Source organism: Lepisma saccharinum, chromosome 2 (assembly GCF_977018435.1).
Source record: "Lepisma saccharinum chromosome 2, izLepSacc3.1, whole genome shotgun sequence".
Lineage (NCBI taxonomy): Eukaryota > Metazoa > Arthropoda > Insecta > Zygentoma > Lepismatidae > Lepisma > Lepisma saccharinum.
Window position 1 is genome coordinate 13,917,874 of NC_139230.1, and position 24,776 is coordinate 13,942,649.

At 37.9% G+C, this 24,776-nt stretch overlaps 1 protein-coding gene across 18 annotated transcripts in view; it reads left to right on the forward strand.

Moving 5' to 3' along the window:
* Itpr (Inositol 1,4,5,-trisphosphate receptor) overlaps positions 1 to 15,882 on the forward strand; it is a 181,457-nt gene extending 165,575 nt beyond the window's left edge. For all 18 annotated transcript variants that reach the window (XM_083117057.1, XM_083117063.1, XM_083117056.1 and 15 more), the window contains one exon: positions 11,003 to 15,882. In XM_083117057.1, the coding sequence (XP_082973183.1) occupies positions 11,003 to 11,086 (84 nt within the window). In that variant the 3' untranslated portion in view covers positions 11,087 to 15,882. The remainder of the gene's footprint in view (positions 1 to 11,002) is intronic.
* The last annotated feature ends 8,894 nt before the right edge of the window (positions 15,883 to 24,776 follow it).

Genomic DNA, 24,776 nt, shown 5'->3' on the forward strand with positions numbered 1-24,776 from the left:
ACGCTGTGTCAAGGTCGTAGTTTTTACGTTATAACTTTTCTATTTTTGGCTAGAATATCGATTTTATTTTTTTATATTGTTCCTAACACATGTATTTAACAGAAATTGTTTTTTGCATTTTTTTTTGTCTTCATGAAAATGGAGGGGAAAAGGTGGGAAAAGGTACTTCTCTTTTGCGGCTCTTTTCAACGTCAAATTTTTCCCGACAAACGAAGACCGGCTTTGTTGTTCTGTTGTTACATTGGTCATACAGCAATGATGCAAATATTTTTCTGTTTCTTACATGCGAGCGATAATTTCTATGTGCATTTTGAACTTTTCATATCCTTTTTTTCGGGGGGGCTGGGGGGAGAAACGCCTTTTTTTTTTTTAAAAAAAATTCAGGGGATTTCCCCCCTTTCACCCTCTATATGTGCGCCGAATGTGAATAAATTATATATCGTCTGAATCTGTGATTCATTCTGCGTACAACGGTATATCGTTCATATCTCCAGGGCAAATAGTCTCTGAGCTAAAGTTATTTCAAGGTACTGCTGCATTTTGAAGCTTGAATCAGTGGCGTGCCGACAATTCCTTTTGGGGGTATAACTCAAGTTACATTGGTCATATGATAATAATGCAAATATTTTTGTGTTCCTTACATGTTAGCGATCATTTCCATGTGCATGTCGACACTGTCATGTACTTATTGCTTGAGGGGAGGGTGGGGGAACACAATTTTTTTTCCCGAAATTTTGGAATTTTGAGAGTTAGCCCCTTCTCCCTCGCCACATATACACCGAATTTGCAAAAATTTCATATAGTCTGAATCTCTGGTTCATTCCGCATACAACGGTATATCACTCATCTCTCTAGGGCAATTAGCTTCCGATCTACACTTATTTAATTGAAACTCTGCATTTTGCTCAAAATCGGCTCGGTACCCAGAGGCTTACTTGTGAAAAAGGTCTTGGGCGTCAAAAGGTTAAAAGTAATAATAATGATGATCACTAACCTCCTGTGTTATTAGAGATGTTGAAAATGACCTCCTTCAACAGCAATACAACACGTTTCTTAGGTTCAAGAGATCCTGTCTCTCGTAATTGCCTGACCACTTTTCTGCAAGAATTCGTTTTCACGTAATTATTGTACATAAAAACTCTTTGTTCAAGATTATATTTGTTTAGCGGCATAACTAATGGATGACTAACACTTAACACACAATAAAGCACTAGCACTGAATAGCAGACCAACTCAAAAACTCAGTGTAAACAACACGCGTACTGATAAACTCAAACAGAAGTGAACATAGCATACACTCACTACGTCTGGTAGTCGACAGTGTTGCTAACCATTTTTTGGCAATGTCCCTACAAATGACCAAATGTTCCTATGCCAAATAAAGCGACTAAAAAAAAACACCTCATGAGCTTGCAAAACAGAAGATAAAATATACACATTTACTTACCAAATCTTTCTGCTCAGTGCTTCCACAATTAATGAAGGAGCGAATTTACAATACAGGACCCTTCCCTGTTTTTTGTAATATTTCGCATACTCACTAATTGAGGCCTCCTAATCACGAATTTGAAGTTAAAATTTGGGGGTCACGTGTAGAAATTGCAAAATAAGTGAAATTGAGTGGTCCGCGATTGGCACGATTGCTCATTATTTACTGGAAGATTTTGTGTTTCCAATACTTAAAAAACGAAATATACATTCCTGATATTACTACGACCCCAAATTTTAACTATGTTTGCCTATCCTATCCTATCCTAACCTAACCTAACCTAACCTTACCTGAATGGTTTGTGGGGCTATTCGTCAATGGTTTGTGGGGCTACCCGTGCATGGTTTTTTTGACCCCAAATTTAAACTATGTTTGCCTTGCCTAACCTAACTTAACCTAACCTTACCTAGAATGGTCAGTGGGACTATCCGTGAATAGTTTTGTGTTAATTGTGATTACGAACCGATAAAAGAATCTTATTTTCGTAGCACTTTAATGGCAAACGTTCATCATCGAAGATGCCATTTTCGTATCCTGCACTTTTACGATCGATGCACTATTGCCAAACTTACCTGTAATCAAATCAGTCCACACTCCACATGTTCTTCTACATCGTGATTGTCACTGTCACATGTAAGCACCTTCTTTGGGTAATATACCGAAATCCATAAGTTTATTAATTAGCCCACGGCCATCCTCCTGCACACTCCTAACAATCTGTACAAAATTAACAACATTTTTACTGTTCTCTTCCACCATTCTTACACGATCCATGCTCTCCAAGTGTGAAATCAACAGTGTGGCAACGCTGTAGACAGCGTAACTAATTGCGAATGTCGTCAATTGTTCATATCAACAAATAAGGCTACCATACTTGTATACTGAGAATCATTGCGAGAATTGAAAAGCTTATTTTACAACTCTACACGTTAATGAACATTTTTTTCACCTCACCCCAACATGTTAACCAGGGTGGCGACAGACCTGGAAAACCTGGAAAACCGGGAAAAGTCAGGGAATTTGAGGTGTCAAAAAAAGTCAGGGAAATGTCAGGGAATTTAGTCTTCGTTGGCTTTTTTATTTATTTATTTATTTAAAGATATCGTTATGGAACTGCACGGGAACAGGAAATCTCGTTCGTAAGTTTCGGCCTCAACTTTTAGGCCCCTTTTATGTGCAATACAACCACGGAGCCAGAAACCAGTGATGGCAGGAGGAGAGAGAGAGAAAGAGAGAGAAATTTCTCTCGCCTCGGCTTCTCGGCGGGAATTCTAAATTCGAACACTCTTTGGAGGAAAAGTGTTATAACTCGGGCACCATGGGAGTAATCTACTTCAGATAAGTTTTGTTTTGCAGCTAAAACATCAGCGCATGCAACCGTGTACAATTCAGAACGCCGGACCGATTAAGGGGAGCTTGGGGGCACGACCCCCGAATTTCAATGGGAAAAATGTAAGAATCTGGAGTTTACCCCCTCTTCTCCCACTATTTTGGGGAAAAGGCGCGAACTTTAGTATTCTTTTCAAAGAATGGACATTTGTCACGAGAATGAAACATGTTTCATGTTCTTGGGTGCCATACAAGTCGAATAATAAACCAAAATGTGATTTTTTTTCTTTTTACAAAAAATAGGTAATTTGCATTTTTAGAGGAAAATTGTTATAACTCTGACACTATGGGAGAAATCTACTTCTGATAAGTTTTGTTTTGCAGCTAAAACATCAGCCCATGCAACCGTGTACAATTCAGAACGCCGGACCGATTAAGGGGAGCTTGGGGGCACGACCCCCGAATTTCAATTGGAAAAATGTAAGAATCTGGAGTTTGCCCCTTCTTCAAGTTCTTCTCCGCTATTTTGGGGAAAGGGCGCGAACTTTAGTATTCTTTTCAAAGAATGGACATTTCTGAAGAGAACGTAACATGTTTCATGTTCTTGGATGCCATACAAGTTGAATAACAAGCCAAAATGTAATACTTTTTACGAAAAATAGGTAATTTGCATTTTTGGAGGTAAATTGTTATAACTCGGGCACTATGGGAGCAATCTACTTCCGATAAGTTTTGTTTTTCAGATAGAACATCAGAGCATGCAACCGTGTACAACTCAAAACGCCGGACCGAGGAAGGGGGGCTTGGGGCACAACCCCCGAATTTCAATGAAAAAAAAATCCTTAGTTTGCCCCCTCTTCTCCCGCTATTTCGGGGAGAAGGTGCAAACCTTAGTATTCTCTTCAAAGAATGTATGTTTCCAAAGAGAATGAAACATGTTTCATGTTCTTGGGTGCCATACAAGTTGAATAATAAGCCAAAATGTGAAACTCTGTTTTTCGAAAAATTGGTAATTTTCATATTGCTCAGAAAATTGTTATAACTTGGGCACTATGGGAGCAATCTACTTCGGATAAGTTTTGTTTTGCAGCTAAAACATCAGAGCATGCAATCGTGTACAATTCAGAATGCCAAACCGAGAAAGGGGCTTTGGGGGTGCCATTAGCGTACGCAGGATTTCATCAAGGGGGGTGTTATTTCTAAAACTTTTTCCAAATTCACATTACCATTGTTTTATTATAGGCTACTTGAATTAAATAATAATAATCACAATTAATTAACAATACTTATAATTAATTAACTAGCTGAATTAATACTAATAATACTACAAATACCACTACTACTACTATTAAGTAGTAGAGATCTACATAAATATTGTATTTATGAAAACAATAGAACGAAATTACTTTCTAGTCATTAGATTTTTATCAAATCCTGGGAGCATTATTTGTTTCTTTGTTATGAAATAATTGTCTGGTCAACGAGGTGAGACATTTCAAGGGTGAAGATGATCCATAAATACAAGAAAATATATTAAAATAAATTGAAATAATCAAAGTATGGAACTCATCCAAGGAGCTGCGGTGATCTGGTCGGTAGAGCGTCTGACAAGTGACAATCAAGCGGGAGATCCGGATTCGATTCCCGAAATTGGTTGGAATTTTTCCGGCTTTTTCCCCCGCATAAATGTCCCCGATAATTCACATCTGGATTATCTCGCTGTTCTTACCAACAAAACATTTTACAATAGTTAAGCTTATTGTCGTTTTAATAATTGTCTAGTCAACAAGGTGCGACATTTTAAAGAGAGACATTCAAACGAGCTGTGGTAAACAATATAATGGGAAAGCGAATTGGTGACTGTATTCTTCTTGTCCGCTTAGCCTGTGTCTAGACATTAGCCTCTTACAACGTACCAATAACTTTATTTAGTTAATTCTCATTGTTCACACACAAAAAAAATACATGTTCATTGAACACTGGCGTACGTAGAGGGGTGGCCGATGGTGTTCCAGCCCCTACCGAAATTTTGATAAAATCAGAATTTTCAAATAAAAATCCGTTAAGAACTTTAATAAATCAAAATGTGTAAATGCGAAACCTCTTTTAAAGTGAATCCCGATTACCATTTTTGTCTTTGAATACAATTTTAATAGACTGAAAAGCTCCAAAAATACGAAATATTTGATTATGCATCCTGCCCTCCAAATCGAAGCCATTTACTATCCACATTTACTATTCCAGTCCCTCCCGAAAAAAAAATCCTTTGTACGCCAGTGTGTTGAACATTGTTGCAACTGAGATACGAAACAACTTTTTTCTCTTTTAAATCATAGTTATCCTAACATAACATCATAAACTCGTGGTTATTTTCAAGGCATCACTCTGAAAGACGCGTGTGTTTGGAATGCTGTGCTTTTCTCCATGCTGCATGGAAATAATAATTAAAATTATTATATTATTATTATTATTATTAGTAGTAGTAGTAGTAGTAGTAGAAGTAGTAATAGTAATATATTATTGTCCCAGATCTTTGACTGAAAAATTGGCCTAATTTTTACCTACAAGTCAACAATATGGTATCATCAGGCCAGTACGACCTTACTCTGATGATACCATATTTTATCATCGGGGGAGTAAAGGTTAAGCCTCTTAAATATTACGTGGAAAATGCATTGAATTATCATTTTTTCTTGTCCGTTTGGGAGTAGTAAGGGGACTTGTCAATAGATGGAGGGGACAAGACCAGGTGGCGCCGTCCGATAGTTGTCGGACATCGTAGTAAGGCATTTTGTTGGACAAACTGAAGGAACATGGAAACAAATAGGTTCCATTGATACATACGATTTTTGTCGAATATCACCACCCGACAAAGTATCTCACTACAACATGCGACAGAAATTGCATGGACTGCAACATCCAACAAAAATCTTATGCATAAACAAGAAGAGCTTTAGACTGCAATTATGCTGCTGGAATTTTATTACTCTTCTGGCTCACTTCACCTTATTTAATGTAGCAGTGCTTACGAAGGTTTTCTTTCATCATCCTGATGTATTATTGGTTTCGCACAAGTTAACATACGTTTACAATAACATTGCACTATTCTTAGATATCAAGGAGAATCCAACAAAATAGGATATATATTGAATACTATCATGAAAAAGTGAAACATAAACGTGCATTGGTGAACGTTATAAAAATTGGCAAGGGCATGCTCCCAACCTCAAATTTACTGCAACACTAGTATTACAATGAAATTATTGCCACTCTCTGTCCTGTCTGTTTAAACTCGTGAGAGATGGTCATTAATCTCTCACTGAGTAAGGTTAATGTCCAATATTATGAAATAAAATACTAATAATAAATACGTAAATATTTTAATATCATATTTACTCCAATCATAAAAGCAAATCACTTTCTTCAGGAATTGACTTTTCTCTGCCAGCCCTGCTAAATTTTCACTTTCCATCTACTGATTTATACGAGGGGTGGCCAGAAAGTAATTTCCAATTAGTAGGGAAACCGTGAAAAATGGTAATTGCTGCGAAGTTATGTTTAGGAATGTGCAGTGATGTCTGGACACATTTTTCACCCTTTCGAAATATCGAAATAATGCGAATTTGGCATAAAATGCGAATTGTTGGCATTTTTAGCGATTTTTTTTAAAGAAATGTCCAAAAACAACGAAAAATTCCATGAAATCCAACATTCTTGTCTTTTCTAGGCCATGTTTGTGTACATAAAACATGCAAGTTTTCCAATATTTTACTCAAGAGTAAACTATAGAGTTATACGTACATGGAATAATTCTGAGAGCCACATTAAATCATGTATTTCCCACGATTTTTTCAACTTCTATCATAACCATTTGCATCACAGAGCAAAGGAGCAGGGTTCTAACAGGAGATCGAGTGCGTATCTACCATCACACTGGAGCCACATCTTCGTATTTGGCGCACGAGATATGTTTTGAATTACCAAGCTAAGTGCGCACCATCAGCATTTATCGAGCGAGTAATAATGAAGCTCAGTCGTTAGGGTGTCTGACTACTATGCGAGAGACCCGGGGTCGATCCCCTGCGGGGAGAACCGGGATGTTTTCCATCTATCCAAACTGAGCGTGCAATGTAAGCTACATCGCAGTCTGTGAGAGACTGTATGAGAGCTGCAATCTTTAACCTAGAACTGTCCTAAAATGGCTGCATTGCAACTGTACCAGATTACAACTACATGCCACTTCTTCCTGCCTGCATGTGTGTGTGTCGCTCTCCGACCACTAGTGCTGCGTATGGGCACCATTGGAGCTTTTTCAGGATGCCCCTCGTATATGAACTTTCAGAAGCTTTTCTTATTAGAGTGTTCCTGTTTTAATATGTGGTTAGCTAAATCAGGTACCTATACAATGCAATTCTATAAATTCCTTGCATTAAATTTCTAATACCTACATACCCTTTTCGTCGGCAATAATGGTATAACTGCATGTTGTCAGTTTCACAGTACTTCACTTGGATATACTGTATTGAAGCAGAAATCCCATTGATAATGTAAGGAAATATGACACTTAATTTTGTTCGATTCAATTGTTTCACTTATATGCAAGAGTTAAGTTGTTTGCTTTACAGAGAAGAGAGAAGTAGCTTTATTCATTGAAAAATGAGTCCGCAGTCCGCACTCATGGTTCTTGCAAGCAGAGGGTTCCAAACCTCAGTGGAAATATCAACATATAATACCGAGAATGTATAAGGAGACTGATAAATTACAAATTGTATTTCTTAATCATTCACTCTTCACTCTTATCTCATTTAGTCGTAACTTTAAAAATAATCAAATATTTTATTTTAAACTTACTGCGTATGACAAAATTCCATAATCCTTCCCTAGCTTGTGAATTGTAATAATTTTCCAAATTCACTATTTTGCAGTTTGAATTCAAATCATAGAGAATAGAGAAATTAAGTCAATTTCATAGAAGATAATATTGGTACTTAACAAAACCGTACGTGGATGTGTATGAGTTTATTAGTTAGAATTTGCAAAAACATCAATTTAGTTTAGTTTCTAATTGTCAGGGAAAAATGTAAATTTTGTCCTGGAAAACCTGGAAAAGTCAGGGAATTTCATTTCTGATTGTTTGTAGCCACCCTGGTTAACTTAAGATAAATCATCACAACTAATTATTTCGTGAGTATAAGACGTAGCATAGAAATTACAGAATGGTCCGGTATTGTAAATTCTTGCCTTAATGAATAATAGGGGTGTGCGGGACAGAATTTTGTGGGTCGGGACGGCAATTTTTGTAAATCCCGACATTCGGGACGGAAAAATTTGCTTTTCACTTTAAGTGATTGTTTTTGCATTTCTAGAATAAAAACTTACAATTTCCGATAAGTTCCAGAAACTTACAATGCAGAAAACGTCGAGAATTAACGACTTTTTAAAGTGACCATTCGGTATTTCCAGACTGCTTGGGATCCCGAAAAGTCGGGATCGGGACGGGAAATTTTTTTCCCGATCCCGGTCCTGGCTTTTCTTGATCCCGCACACCCCTAATGAATAAGGTTGAGTCGTTTACTGTTGATTATGTTATTTGAAGTCATACATGCCGCTGGTGTTAAGAGATAGATATTGGTTGGTGATGCTGTATTTCCTGCAGTCTTGAACAATTCTGGTCCCATTTTATTTATCTTTCTTTGTTTTTGTATCACTTAACATTGAAAATATTCTTTCCGTTTCCGCGTTAGAATGTGGCAATGTTAGCACTATTTTCGCAAGAGTGGAAATGTTTTGAAAAAAGAACTTGTCTTGAAAGTTCTTGGTAACCGATAACGTGTTTCAAAATTCTGATGGAGATTTGTTGGTTAGTTCTTTTTTTCTCCTCCTCGCTAAAGTATCCAGATAAACTAATCCATTCATTCCAAACCGAGCACGAAGAAAGTGCGACTGACTGGCGAGTAAGCTTTGCACCTTTGCACAATAAAATGTTGTTTTCCAAGATTGAAAAAAGTCCCTACGTTTTCCCTTATTTGGTAAAATCTGTCCCTATGCGGGTGAAATATAGTGAAAGTCCCTATGCGTAGGGACATGTCCCTACGGTCGGCATCACTGGCGACAGGTATCGCGTTCATTCAGTATGAAGCGCCCTCTCACGGCTGACAATTCCCCCGACCCCCGATAAGCTGCCGGCGCTGTCGCGACAACTGAGGATAAAGTAGCGATGTCTAATCTATGATTAGATGTCAGAAATAAGGTGCCAGAAATATTTGTATTTGGGAAGGCACCTTTTCCAGCATCCTTGCGACAAGGTATGTGCTTATTTCAATTGTAATTGTAACTGTAATTGTGAAAAGTAGAAACATTACAAAGCAAGCGGTTTCTGTTACGGACTTCCTGTAAGTCAATTTGCCGGGAACAGTTGCATGAAGGGGGTGCTCGGCGGCCAACGGTCTGACGGTAAACGACTGAAATAACTTCCCTGTATATATACACACACACACAAATGATGAAAGAGACAGTAAACATTTACCACACGAAGAGAAATAATTCTATATTTTGCGATCTGAGTCGCATTTTCAAGATAGAAGGAAAAAAGATCGGCGTCACTTGGAGAAGAGGCACAGAATACTGACTGTAGCCTCTCTACAATCAGTGTTGCCAGAAACAGTTGATAGATAATGAAAAGTACTTTAACCAGTGTTTACTGTAAGGTGGGTGGGTAGTTTCGGGGAGTAGAGGAAAGGGTTACTGGTTGGCTAAGTTGAGTCCGTGGGGTATAGTGGCGTGCATGCCTGCTATATAGGCCCTTTCTCATCGCCTGCGGAAAGATGTGTCAGAGCTGGGGGGTAAAAGATGGATGAGTCAACACTGAAGCAGTTATTGAAGGTGGTGTTATGGCTGTTGGTGTGGATGGCAACTGTAAAATCGGAGTTTTGGGTGGAGGAACGGTGATTATTGATCCTTAGATTCAAGGGGGTGGAGGTTTCGCCTAAGTAGAAGTTGCCGCAGATTTGGCAGATGAGGGTGTAAATTAGGTTGGATGAGTGGCAGGTGCCCTTAGGGTGAAGGGTGAACTCACCTGCCGCTGTGGGGATCAGGAGGGTGGGGGAGGTGATGAGTATGGGGCAGGTCTTGCATCTGGGTTTGTTGCACCTGTGAGCTGGGGGGAGTGGTGTGGAAGGGGTGGGAATGTTTCAGACCAAGATGTTTTGGAGGTTGGGGGGCGATGGAAGACGACCCTGGGTTTATCCCGAAAGATGTCCCTGGTATCAGGATCACTGTGCAGGATGGGGAGGAGGGAGTGGAGGGTATGTCTGATTTTCGTAATGTGGGGGTGGTATTGGGTGATCAGAGTTGGAGGGTTGGTTTTGGGTTGTTTGGTGCGGTTGTGGGAGTTGGCTCTAGTGATTTGTTTGTTGATGAGGGTGGAGGGGTAGCCATGGTTGGTTAGGGCTTGGTGCAGGCGTAGGCTGTAGTTTTGGCGGGATGAGGGGGATGAGTTGAGGCGCTGGCCTCTGAGGGCAAGGGAAAATGGGATGGCTTTTTTGGTGTGGTAGGGGTGTGAGCTGGATATATATATTAGGGATGGGATAGATTAATCGGTATTGGCCAATATAGGCATATTGGTGTATCAGTAACATTAAAGATTATTTTACCAATCCAATATATCTATAAATGTCTTTTAATTTAGTGCAAAATTCTGCCATTTTATTATAATTTTTATGGATAATCTCCATGCCCTACTGTTTAAAGAAGTAAATCTCTAAATATGCACCTTCTTTGGCACTGCAGTCACCTGGAAACACACATTTATTAATGAGGCCAATGATCCACCCAGGTTCTTCAAGACCTATTTGGAATTTTGTACCGGATCGTTAGAATATTGGTTTTCGGTATCAGTAAATTTTATATCGGTACTTTATCAGTATCAGCCAAAATTTCATATCAGCCCATCCCTAATATATATTATTATTAATTCAAAACATATACTTTGACAGTTTCTCTATATTCTGTGTATAGTTATAATATACTTGGAAGTAAATGTAACTGATTCCTGTAAATGAAAACATATCTGTACTTTTTAATGGCAAAATGAACAAAACTTTCTCTGATGTATAAAGATAGGACATTGGTCTAAACATTTTTGGGGAATAAAATTTATTATTTTTTTACTTTGTGATTTTTCAGATGACTGAGCAGAGAAAACACAAGCAGAGAATTGGACTTCTCAACTCAACTTCAGCCATCTTACATAGCTTACCCAACCAATAACTGTAAAATGTATTCTCTGAAAGATTATTTCTATGGATTGCTATGGTACAAATTTGTGTGAGGACAATGGTGTGTTGCTTAAATATTGAATATGTAGTATTATTATTAATATTATTTCTGTTAACTTCATATTACAATAGAAAATATTTTTTTATTCACCTGTTCTTGATGTACATGTGTAACTTTGACAATGTTCATAACTATCCTTTGTTAATTCTATTAAAGAGATTTTCATATTTCATAATGTTGCATATGCTTGTTAATATTGTTTTCCTCATTGTATATTATGAAGCATAACAACAGCTAGTTACAAAGTAAATCATTTTAGAACTGATTCAAAATAGTTGGTTATTTTAAAAAAATCTGAAATCATTTATTTCAAATGTTGTTGTTACTGTAAAAGGGGCCATCAGCTGACTTATGTTTTCTGTTATTTTGTATCTAGTTTTGTTCATAATTTTTTCTCTCCTATTCCTGCTTTCTTGCCATATTACAAAATGCTATAGAGCCATTATCATCAAAAAGAATATCTTCTCTTTACTTAAACATAAGATTACTTTATAAACACTTACTTAGAATTACATATTGAAAACGGCAAACAAATGTGGTTCTTAAAAGCTGATAAATATTAATTTGATTCTAAAGTGTGTGAACTTGAGTGCCATGTATTTAGTACGTAAACACTTTAAAATATAACTGATGCATCTAATTTCTGTAATACCATAAATGAACTACTACATCTGTTAATAGACATCATAGCCACTCCCTGTTTGTTTATTTGTTCATAAATGGGACCAAGTGAAATTACAAAACAGGAATATTGTGTTACCAAGTTTCAATTTCTAAAAGGAGATATTATGATATTCATCAAATATGTACAAATTTCCTTTTTGTAATTTCTTTAAAGTCTCCTATATAATTATTTTTAGACTTTATATAAGCAGTGATGCACAGATACAAAGATAACGCACTTTCACTACAATTTTGCAAAGTTTATGTATCAATGAATAGATTCACATAGCTACAGATCATTTTATTGATCTACTTTGTACAGGTCATAAATGGTGATGGAAGATGCAAAATCTGTAAATAAAGCAAACACTTGTAAAAAGCGAAAAGAGAGAGAGAGACAGAGACGTATATATTTTCCTCTGGTTATAAATAGTGGAAAGAATCCATAACGTTCCTGTGCAGAACATACATGAAATGCTTAAAAATTAGTAAGGGCTTACAAATATGCAGTTTAATACTGGGACATTTTTAGTTACTTTTCTGTGTAATTTCTTCAACTTCATGGCATTCATTTCATTAAAATGAAGGGAACTGTAATAAAAGTTGTCATCTAGGATTTTTCTGCAATCTAGCTTGAAACATTTGAATTAATTATCCCTGAAATAATGATTGTTAATATCTTCAGGAGATTTTGTTCTGAAGTGACAAGTGACGCACAACACATGTTGCTTGAGAATAAACCAATCAATTGCAAAGTTTCACACTGCAGGGATGTCACAAATTACATAAGCCCCATTCATTTTGTGGTCTTCATGGGCATGCAATATGTGTTACTTTTCACTTCGGTGTGAAATCTCTCTTTAAGCATTAAACAGGTACACCGCCCAGTGAAAAATAATTGATGTACGAATTTCCTTTCTGTGCCAAGCCTTCAAATCATATGCAGTAACAACATTGCATGACCAATGTGTACTAATTATCTGAAGCCAGTATAAGGTAGTCAGGAAATAAGTGCAGTAATGCCAAATAAATCTGATTTATAAGATTGGTTAGTGACGCATTCAAGTTATAATCTGTGCATTTAATTGCACTTAGATCCACACAATAGTATTTGTGCATGCAATAAGCAATGTGTAATTATATTTTAATATACAGTGTAAATTTTGTGGTTAAGGAAGACAGTTTAGACAGGAGAAGGACCAAGTCAGATAAGAGAAGATATGTATACAAAATAAAATTAATATTCAGTGTTTCATATCTTTTGTTAACTACTTGGTAGAAAATGCTGAATGAATCATCATCATATGCTTGAGTATTTTGTATCCTCAAATGTAACTGTGGTGTTTTTTCTAAAATTTAAGTTTTTTTTACATCCAATAATACTGATAAAATAATGAAAAATACACCACACACAATAATTCAGAAAGTTCATCACAATTAACTTCAGTATTCTAAAATGAAGTGACATATTTAAAATTAATTAATTTGAAATGCAGAATTGTCATGTATGTAATTTAGTACAGTCACTGACGCTTCTGGATTGTGACACTCCCATTTACTTTCAATGGAATTATTAGAATCCAGAAGTCGCAACAACTGTACATATGTACTTCTAACACACATTGAAGCTGAAGAAACTTATATCATGCACATATGCAAGTGTTAATGGGATAGAGTAATCATCAGATGTCTTATTGGTTTATCAGCAAGGTCACAGAGACATGAATATTTTCTTATTGGTAGATAAAAAGTTGCAAAGTGATACATGTTGCAATTATCACTTGGTCGTGCACATGAACAATATTATTGTAGCATAAAGTGATATAAAGTACTTTGTAAAAACCCATTGCTGAGAGTACGATGACAATGAATTGCACCTACAAAGAGAAATCTCATTTGTACTTCTATGCACAAGATTACACCATGTGATTATGAGAAATGTAACATGATGCATTTTTAAAAATTATTACTATGCATTTTTAAATATTCATGTCCCCATGGCCTAAATTTGCAGATAATTCAATATTTCACCAAGTAGTTCATGATTTACAGTGGAATCCCAATTTTATGTTCCCTGGATTATACATTTTCCTGCATTTTAAGTTCTTTCACACTGTTTCCCTGAAAAACATGAAATCAAGGTTCAACTGTACTTCTGAAGTTCTGTAATTTTGTTTTTGGCCTTATGAATAACAAAGCAAAATTCATGTGTAGTTTCTTTTTCTAAGGCAAAAGTTATCTGGCTACATACATCTCAGAAGAAAATGAATGTATTACAAGGGCATGCTGGGGAATTGAATGAATGCAGAATCTCTGAACTAAATGCAAAAAATTTGCAATGAATAGGTCACTGAAATCAGTAAAATTTACTAATTTGTATATCACTAAAATAAACCTGTCTATATATATATATTGGAGGAAGGAAATAAAAAACATTAACCAGACACTGAAAAAATTAAAATTTTTATGGCTGCATCTTCAGTCTGAGAGAAGAAGAATGACATAATTGGAAGTTAGATTTTTACCTTCAAAGTCAATCTGGACTTGCGAACTTTGCAAGTTGAACTCTCACTTTGATTCTGCCATTTCTCTTTTCTCTACGACTGAAGATGTGGCCACAAAAGTTTTAATTTTTCCAGTGTCTGGTTAATGTTTCCCATTTCCTTGTAATTTTCGAATTAATAAAAGCACGTGTCATCAAGGGAATAAACTTTTGTTTGAATTACTGAATAATTCAAATTATCCACTGTAATAGAAAATGCAGACAACACACTATAACTATGTCAGCTTGTTAGAAACTCTGCAAGTGACATACTTTATGTAAACAACAAATACAGCTTGTGTTAACAGAGTAGACAGCAAGCAGTAATGTGTTCATGATATTCAAAAAATGAATGTATCGCAGGTTGTAGTTTGCGAGTACTAAATTTTCCAAGGGAATTGGATGATTGATTTGAAATTTGAAGTGGTTGAAGAAAGAGAGAGGGGGAGGGTATGTGTACTTCGTGTAGTTCTGTCTGGGTGAATATTTGTGCTGCTAAATATTATCATGCAACGTGATTGTCTCTGATGCCTCTCCCTCCTTTCCGAATTCTGCTGAGTCTTCTTGACAATCATTTTATACCCTTAGACATAAACAGAGAAACTAGCTTTCTTTACCCAGGTTCTAAAAATCACTACTACTATGGCATTGTGTCTGATATACCAAGAAAATGTTAACATTTGTAAGCTGATGGCTTTGAATGTTATGGAAAAATCTTACAATCCTTGTATTTCATATGTTTCTACAGCAATATTTCTTTTAAAAAGGATATGAGTTTAATGGCAATGATAAAAAAGTTAATTGTTGAATGTATCATAATACATGTAACATGTTTATAACATATGCAGTTAAATTGATACTTTGTTCTTACATGGGAATATAAGATCTGTTGTTGAAGATTGTATTTTGCCAGCTTTCTTAAATACTCAAAATCAAACACTTGGTGTTATGTTTAATCTTCATTTTATGATCATTCTGTTAATTGTTCTGCATGGTAAGAATTTTGTAAAATATCTACAATATATTAATTATGAGCATTCTGACAGCACCAGGAAAACATGAGATTATTGTGTCTTTTACTAGTTTCTTATTAGGATTTTCCACATTTGTAAATGTTTTCTGTGTAATTTCTTTGTAAATTTCACTGTACAAGTATGATCTGTCTTGCAGACTGTGATTTCTTCACTGTATCTGTCTTTTGCTCAGTGGCAATAATTCAAGGAGAGGAATGGAGTTGTTGCCAACAAGGTAAAGTTGTCTTGAGCCAGTTTAGGAAATACCTGCATTGCAGGTGTTTTTCGATTGTGTGTTTTGATAGTATTGCTAATACAGTTACATTTTTTCCCTTCTGTTTACAATTTAATAACTTAATTGAAAGTGGTTTTGAAAAAGTGAAAAGTATGCATACATTGAGCCTCAGATTGAAGATAGTGTTATGCTCGTCATGTCATAATTTTTTAAACATATTGCTGTAATTGTTTGTTTATATGTAAAGAAGCAAAAATATACATTTGTTACTATACTTAAAACTGTTATTTTTAAATCGTTAACAATTATGCCTCTAGAGTATAGCTGCAGAGCTCGACTATAAAAATGTTTAGTGAACGATAGCTTCTCCTGCCTGTAAGCCTCTTGGGATGGGAGGATTTCAAGTGGGTGGTTTTCAAATGTGCAGTGCTGCACAAGGAATTTATAGAAGGAAAGCTATTTACTGTAGACAGTTGCGGTTGGTTTTGTTTTGTTTTTTTCTCAAGGAATCCCACTTTTGTGTGAAGGTAAATTTTGGTATCCACTTCCAAAAAAAAACAAACAAGAAGACCATGAGAATTTACATCTTACACAAAATTTCCTATTTGGAGAGCTCCTGTGGCACCTGCAATAACCAAAATCAATTTTAAAATTCTAAAATGTAGCACTATTACGATTCTACAACCATGCGACATAGTTTATAATTGTTCAGTAATACATAAAAAGAAAAAATTGCATTTTCAACACAAAAAGCATGATAGGTGACCATAAGTACCCTAGTCAAGAACACTGTTTTATTGTACATATCATGTATAGCTACATACATACATACATACATATATATATAAATAAATGAAATGAAGGAGACAGTAAACACTTACCACACAAAAAGAAATAACTTGATATTTTGTGTGGTAAGTGTTTAATGTCTCCATTATTTTTGTTTATCCGCCCTTCTGGCACTTTTTCTCATCCTATTCCTGTATAGTTTTTGTCGTGCTCTAAATAGGAATCAATGAAAGTTTTAAAAAAATCATTTTGGGGAGAAATATTAAGTTTTTAAAATAATTTTTGCATTTAAATAACCTTCCAAAAACGGTTAAAAAAATTCAATATTTTGTGGTACATAAATGTAAGCAACTAGCAGTGGCATGCAGGGCATGCTTGGTGAGGGTTTTCTAAAAACAATTGCAGATAATTTCAAAGGCTCTCTTCAAATAGTTTCTTTTTCATACAGAAAACCATTTTTTTTGGTCTATAATCTTTGTCCTTTTTCTATTGCAGATTAAGGGAAGTAGGTTTAATTTTAAGCTTGCACTATGCACACAAAATCTAATTAGGAATACATTCTAAGCCCTGAAATGTACACCTCATACAAATTGAACTCCTAATCATTAAACATAATTATGGAGGTGTATACTCTACCCCGGGAATCTCTGGAGCAAGTGAAGGAAAACAAGTCTGCACAAGCAGTGACTCGAGAAGACTTGACCAATGAACATGTGAGAGGGACATGAATGCATTAAGAGGAAAATAGGGCTGCAGTTACCAGCTCTTTGCTCCGCAGACTCGCTTCGTCCCCTTCTCTATTGTTAGGTGTGGCTTGCTCCACAGTTTCCTGGGACAGAGTATACATGGAGTGGAGTGAAGCTAAATAATATGTATTTTAAACACTCCTGTTTCCTGCTATATTTTTTCTGTATTTTGTGCAATGTGGTGAAGGTTGAACCTGGTCAACCATTTGATTAGCATAACTAAAATTAATGCATTTCACGTTTGAATAATAATTCAATGATCTCAACACAACCAGGAATATATTATAAGAAGTAATCATAATTTCAAACATCAAAGAGCTAGGTTTACCAACCCCCTGTTGACACAAATTCATTGCTGGAAATTCTTTACAACCCCAGTATTTTTTGTCAAACAAATCCTCCCTCCCATTCATGAATAGACCTACCTTAATGGATTATTTCCAACTTTCTTTTGAAAATATACACACACGATCCCTGCTCAGCCCTTTGGCAATAACAAAAACTACCAATAACTGCATTACCATGACAAATTACTTACAATGTGGCAACATAGCGTACATGGACCGTGTAAAATTTTTCTATCCAATCAGTTCAGCCGGAGACTGTTCTACTGTCTTCAAAAACTTGTGTAGGCAGGCTGGAATGACCATAAACTTGGAAAAGGGCTATTAATAACCTACATTGGAACTGAAGCACCTGGAACACCCACACTAGCCTTTATTAGTATGGTGTTGGGATGCCTTTGGTGCCCAGTACAGCAGCAATACATCCGGGGAAGGACCAATAGAGATCCTGCACAGTGGTGAGAGGGATTTGCAGCCATTCCTCCTGAAGCACACCGATAAGTTCATGACATGATGTTGGTGGAGGGAAATGCCACCGCACGTGATCCTCCAAAAGACCCCATAAGGGCTGAATAATATATCCAGGTCTGGCAACTGGACTGGCCATGGCAGATGTTCAACCTCAAGTTCATGCTCATCGAACCACTCTGTGACCTCTTTAGCAATGTGTATCGGCATGTTATCATCCTGGAACACGGCACCACCATCCGGGAACAATATTTTCACCATAAGGTGCAGATGGTCCTCCAGAATGGTCCTAGAACGATCAGTGGTCCCAAAGACTGCCACAATATTGCACCCCACATCACTCTGGGCACTTAACAGTCTGGTTGGTATCCTTCCACACGTAAATTGTTCCAGATGTCGGAAAAACAGTGATGATGGACTCCTCGGAGAACACAGCACGTTTCAGGTAGTCTAACGTCCACGATTTGCACTCCTGGCACCAGCCAACCCATCTTTTGGCATTGGTGCTAGTGACCTAGAGTTTCGGTGTAGCAACCCTGCCATGAAGTTCTTGATGGATGGTTTTGGTAGAAACAGGTTGTCAAGTGTGTATTCAATTGTGCGGTGGTTTTACGCTTTTTGGACACAATCCTCTTCAATACCCTGATGTGCCTGTCAGACAGCTTCTGCTTCCCCCGACAGTTACTCCTCCTGAATGTGGTTGGTCCTTCATTCTGGCATGCTGCCATGACCATGATACCCTCTCATGATATCTCTCTTGATACCCTACAAATATTCGCAGTCTCCTTTACTGATGCACTGGTGAGATAAGCACCAACAATTTGCCCTCTTTGGGCATATCAGTGTCCCCCATTCTACTGCGTGAAACCAAATATTCAACGTGCAGTACAGCTACTACTGTTCCAATGTGACTGGCAGGCACGCACCTATGGGATCGAATGCCCGCTACACTGTGCATGACCAACAGGTGAGCCCTCAAGCATCATCTATAATTACCCATGTGTCCATAGGCACAACTATAAAATACGCCAATTGATTGTTAAGTGTGAAAGCAGTGTCACTGACTTCTGTGTGTGTTTCACTTCAGACTTATCTTTCAGATGTCCCTTAAAGGTGGAAACACTTCAGGTGCACAAAAGTAAAAGATAGAATGGTGCAATCTTTTAGACAAGAAAGGAACAAGCGACTCACCCTGCCAGTGTCTGATGTTTGTTAGTAAAAAGTAAAGTGCTCCCCTGTGCATAGCACCACGCCATGAAGGCATATAGGGGGTGTGGGGGTAACACCCTACACTTTCTTGATCCTGTCGTGAGTGGGGGTGATGTGATCAGCATCACACCCCTGACTGCCTTTACCCCCCAGGGTTTTGCCCCAGGTACCCATGTCATTCGACGCTGGGTGGGCGCCGGGGCCGCTTCCATCGTTAGAAAAGTTCCCGGATTTGAACCAGCCGGGGATCGAACCCGGGACCTTTAGCATGGTAGTCAGACACATTACTGACTTAGTTTTTGAAGTTTTTGGATAGTTGTTGGAAGCAAGGGGTGGAATATGAACTTACATAATTTGATGCAGTGTAGGTGTGGCCGCGGTGGCTCAGTCGGTAACGCGTCTGACTACCATGCTCAAGGTCCCGGGTTCGATCCCCGGCCGGTTCAAATCCGGGAACTTTTCTAACGGTGGAAGCGGCCCCGGCGCCTACCCAGCGTCGAATAACATGGGTACCTGGGGGAAACCCTGGGGGGTAAAGGCGGTCAGGGGCGTGATGCTGATCACATCACCCCCACTCATGACCGGATCAAGAAAGTGTGAGGCGTTACCCCCACACCCCCTATACGCCTTCATGGCATGGTGCTATGCACAGGGGAACACTTTACCTTTTACCTGTAGGTGTTGTGTGCATAGGTAAGAAATGACTGCTAGAAATGGATATAATTAGCATAAACAAACTTTCTCCTCCATTGAAAAGATATTAGATAGAGCGTGTGCTGGTCAACCCACCCCAAATTTCAACAAAGCTGTCACATTTCAATCGAAGAGTCTCAGGTTCGATTTCTAGTGTGTATATGTCATCATTGCTTGTGATTCCTCTTGAAGAACTGCATTAGCACTTCTGATTGTGCTTTGTGTAAAAAACAAATGGAAAAGTGTGGTTCAAAGTGATCTGAATCATAATTGTGAAATTCTGTGGGTGGAGGTGCTTCTCGGGAAAGGAAGCAACCTATTCATTGGTTGTTTTTACAGGCCACACAAAACTTGCCCCATAGCAGTTCTGGAGGCCTGTTATGATTCTGTTCTGTTGGCATCCTCTATGGGCGATGTAATTCTTTTTGAAGACTTCAATCTCTCAATTACATGGACAGACTCCACTCACGGCTTTGCAAAAGACAAGAACAACATGCACTTTATGGATCACTTCATACACAGCCTCAGACTTCAACAGCACAATATGTACAATACATGTAAAGACAATAACCTGGATTACATTCTCTCCTCACTCCCTTCAGCACACATCACGCCTTCGAGAAACCTCATCCCTTCGGACCACAAATCGCTGGATGCTGAATTCTGGTTCCCTGACCACCTGAAGAGTGAACGACCTCCCACTTCTGGACGGCAATACCTTGTTTGGCGCAAAGCAGCCTGGGGCGACATCCATTCGGCTCTGGATTCCATCCGCTGGATGATACTGGAAAGTGGAAGTGTCTTTGAAGCGTGTGACATTTTGACGGATGTGATTCACGCAGTGATACAAGATTATGTGCCACTCAAGAAAAATAAATCTTGCAAATTCCCTTCTTGGTTTGACCCTGAACTTCTCCTTGCCCTTTGCAACTGGAAGAAGGCCTGGGATATGTGGAAAAAAATTCCTAATGAATACACACGTAAAACTTTCACGGATTTACGACGCCACTCTATACAACTGCAGAAAATTAAATACAGTGAATACATTGGCAATATCACAAATGAAATGAAATTAAATCCCAAATGCTTTTGGTCACTCATTAACTCAAGGAGGCAAAATTCTCATATACCATTCAAAGTTAAGCGTGACTCAGTATATGCAGAGAGCCCTGACAGAGCTGATCTTTTCAACTCCTATTTCACTAAAAATACAGTACAAATACACCGGCTTCTACTCTTCCAAACCTCACCCTAGTTTGCTGTCACTCTCTGACATCTCTCTCTACGCCTCCAGATGAAGTGCAATATATTCTATCTTGAATGCCCAAAAAGCAAGCAAATGGTCCTGATGAAATCACTTCTATTTTCCTCAAAAACACTGCTGCTTCTCTCTCTATCGCCTTCTCCATTTTATTAAACAGGTGCTTCAATGAGGGTACATTCCCAGATTCATGGAAAAACACTAATGTGGTGCCTTTATGCAAATCTGGAGACAAGGGTGCTGTTTCTTCTTACAGACCAATCTCTCCCTTATCACCACTTTCTATCGCCTGTGAAAAGATAATATAAGATACAAATTTACTTCTCCATAGATAAATACAGCACAGCACGGCTTCTTACCAAGCAGATCCTGCTTAACTAACTTGAGCATCTTACTATCTAACGCTATTCACTCCATATCTGAAAACTCCCAAGTGGATGTACCACAGAGGTTGTTCGCCTTATATCCGACCATTTTCGATTCGGTGCTGCCACCTGGCATATCATGCTGGAACTATGGTTCTGCTGGCGGGATCAGTGTTGTGTCTGACCTTGTAGGTGCATGAGTGTTGGTAGTGAATGTTATCAAATGGCGCTGAAAATCAACTGGGATTGGGAGGGTTATGTAATGGCCCTTTTCCATGCTAAGTTTTCATATGTACGCATTGTGAAACAGTGTCGGGAGAATGAGTTAACACTCGGGGGGACTACTGCAAAAGCTATTGTGGCCCGTTACACACAACAGGCTCTCCTTGCGAAACATTCACCCATGAAAACCACCAGGAGAAGGGCTGCAAGCAAAGTGTCACCCATAGTGCGAAGGGGGATCCGTCGATTGGCATGCCAAAAAAATCCCCCAACTCAATATGGCCCACAGATTTCACCTCGCACCGTCAACTCTGAACAAAACAATTCTCAAGCGCCTCAGGTTGAAGTGTGTGCGGAAGGCCCGTGTACACCACCTTCTACCGCGTCACATTGCCGAACGTAAGACCAGTGGCGTCTCGTCCCTTGGGGCTTCCGGGGCTTAGCCCCTAAAGAAAAACAGACGTATTGACATAATTTTCAATCACCATAATACATAACTATCACACAATCTTCTAAACGGCGATTTTTACCCACGTAAGTTCATCGTCTGCTGCAATGGATACAACAGCGCTCCTAGCGGCATTGATGTCAGTTATCGGTCTCGGGGCTCATCGCAGAGGAAGGCATGGTCTATGCTACACGCTACAGTGAAGGTCACGTGCTAGCAGAGAGAGCAAAAGGGGGAGTGCAATGGGTTTGGGTATTGATTTGGGGCTAGTTCCATCGTGTCGCGTTCCTTCGATCACGCGTGTTGTAGTGTAGCGTTGTGGTGGGTTTTATTCGCTATGAACAAAGTGGATTTCTTGTTGGCAACACCATTTCAGACATTGAGTGACCAAGAAAAACTTGTTGTTAAGCAATTAGGTCCTGACCATCCAAGTGTTACATTAATACAAAAACACAAATCACAATCTCGCTCTTTCAATCCAGACTGGTACAACAGAAAACCCTGGTTGACAGCTAGCGAGATCAAAAAAACACTCTTTTGTTTTAATTGCCTTTTGTTTGGTGGTGATGCTTCATGGACAGTTCATGGCATAAGTGATCTCAAACATCTTTCTGAAGGAATTAAGTCACATGAAACTAGTTCTTCGCACATTGGAAACTCGTTAAAATTGAGTTTGTTTGGAAAAGTTGATGTTCGAACACAAATCGATGAAGGATATAGACTGTCAATTACAAGGCACAATGAATTAGTCCGGAAAAATAGGCATATATTAAATAGAATTATCGGTTGCTTAAAATTCTGTGGTCGACATGAACTTTCTCTACGAGGACATAACGAAAGAGAACAATCTTTAAACAGAGGTATCTTCCTAGATTTAGTAAATGAGATTGCTAAGCTAGATAACAGTTTGCATGAAAATTTAGAGGAATCCAAAGTAAATAAATACACATCAGCCGTGATACAAAATGAGTTGTTAGACTGTATGTACCAGGTTTACAGTGAGGCCCTCCAGGAGGATGTAAACAAAGCTATGTTTGTGTCTGTACAAGCTGATGAAACCAGCGACATTTCAATAAGACACAATTGGTTATTGTGATTTGTTTTGTTCAGTGCTCGCAAGTAGTAGAGCATTTTCATAGTTTCATGCAACTGACTGACAGATCTGCATCAGGGATATCCCAATGTATATTAGATGCATTAGAGCAGTACAAACTAAAAGATAAATTAGTTTCTCAAACGTATGATGGTGGATCTGCATTCCGAGGGGTACAGCTTGGAGTCCAGAAACTTGTAAGAGATATTTTGTGCATTGTTATGCACACCAACTCAATCTCATAATGCAACAAGTATGCTCTACCATCACAGCTATCAGAATTTTCTTTGCCAATTTATCTGCATTTTCTTTGTTCTTCTCTTCATCTAGTAAGAGAACAGATTTACTGCAGGAGGTATGTCATTGACGGTTACCGCGAACATGCCAAACAAGATGGAATTTCCAGAGTAGGGTAGTGTCGTCTGTTTTCCAGTGCAAGGATGACCTGATAGAGTGTTTGGAAATTATTCAGCAAGATGGCTCATGGGATTCTGTGTCAATTAGGGAAGCAACTGGACTAATACATTTCCTTGGAGACGAGGAATTCATTTTTTTCTTGGGTGTCTTTTAACAGGATAATGCCCTTTGTCGAAATATTTTACAATATTTTGCAGAAGAAAATTACAACAATGGTACAAGTAAAGGAACATCTTTGCAAATTTGTTGCTGACATCAGTGATATTAGGAATGAACTGGCTAACTCTTCAGAAGTCTGATTTTCTCGATGATTCGTGTAAGAATTGTGCCAAATATTATCCCTTCATAGAAGAGGGAAAACTAAAGAGTGAACTTCGTGTTCTTCATTGTAGTGAAGAGTTTAAAAACATAAACTCTATCAGTACATTGCACTCGTTTTTCATTGAAAATGATTTAGAGGATACCTTCTCAGAAACAGTAAATATGACAAACAACTCCAGTGGCAACAGCTGAATCTGAATAATGTTTCAGCACATTGAAGCGTATTAAAACCTGGTTAAGAAATGCAATGGGACAAGACAGACTCAATTCCTTGGCAGTGCTTACAATAGAGAAAGAATACATTGCAAACATAGAGGGCTTCAATGAAAAATAATTACAAAATTTGCTGAGCGGAGAACAGGAGAGCACAGTTCTTGTTTAAATGAGAACCAACGTTCGTAGAAAGGTACGTTTCACAGCAATACCTGTTTCTTTTGTAATTCATGTGAATGGTCATTATATTTTAAATTCTTTAAAAAAATAAGTCCAATTTTGTAGTTTAGAGGAAGATAAATACCTGCTTTTTTGTAATTCATATGAATTGTTATTATCTTTTAAATACTTTTTAAAAAAAATAAGTCCAGTTTTGTAGTCTAGAAGAAGAAAAATACCTATTTTTTGTAATTCATGTGAATTGTCATTATATTTTAAATTCTTTAAAAAAATAAGCCCCGGCCTAATTTGAGGCCACGAGATGCCACTGCGTAAGACGAACTACAGGAAACTGTATGAAAAGTACCTGGTGGGTTCCAAATGGAAGAAAGTTGTCACAATGGATGAATCATATGTCCA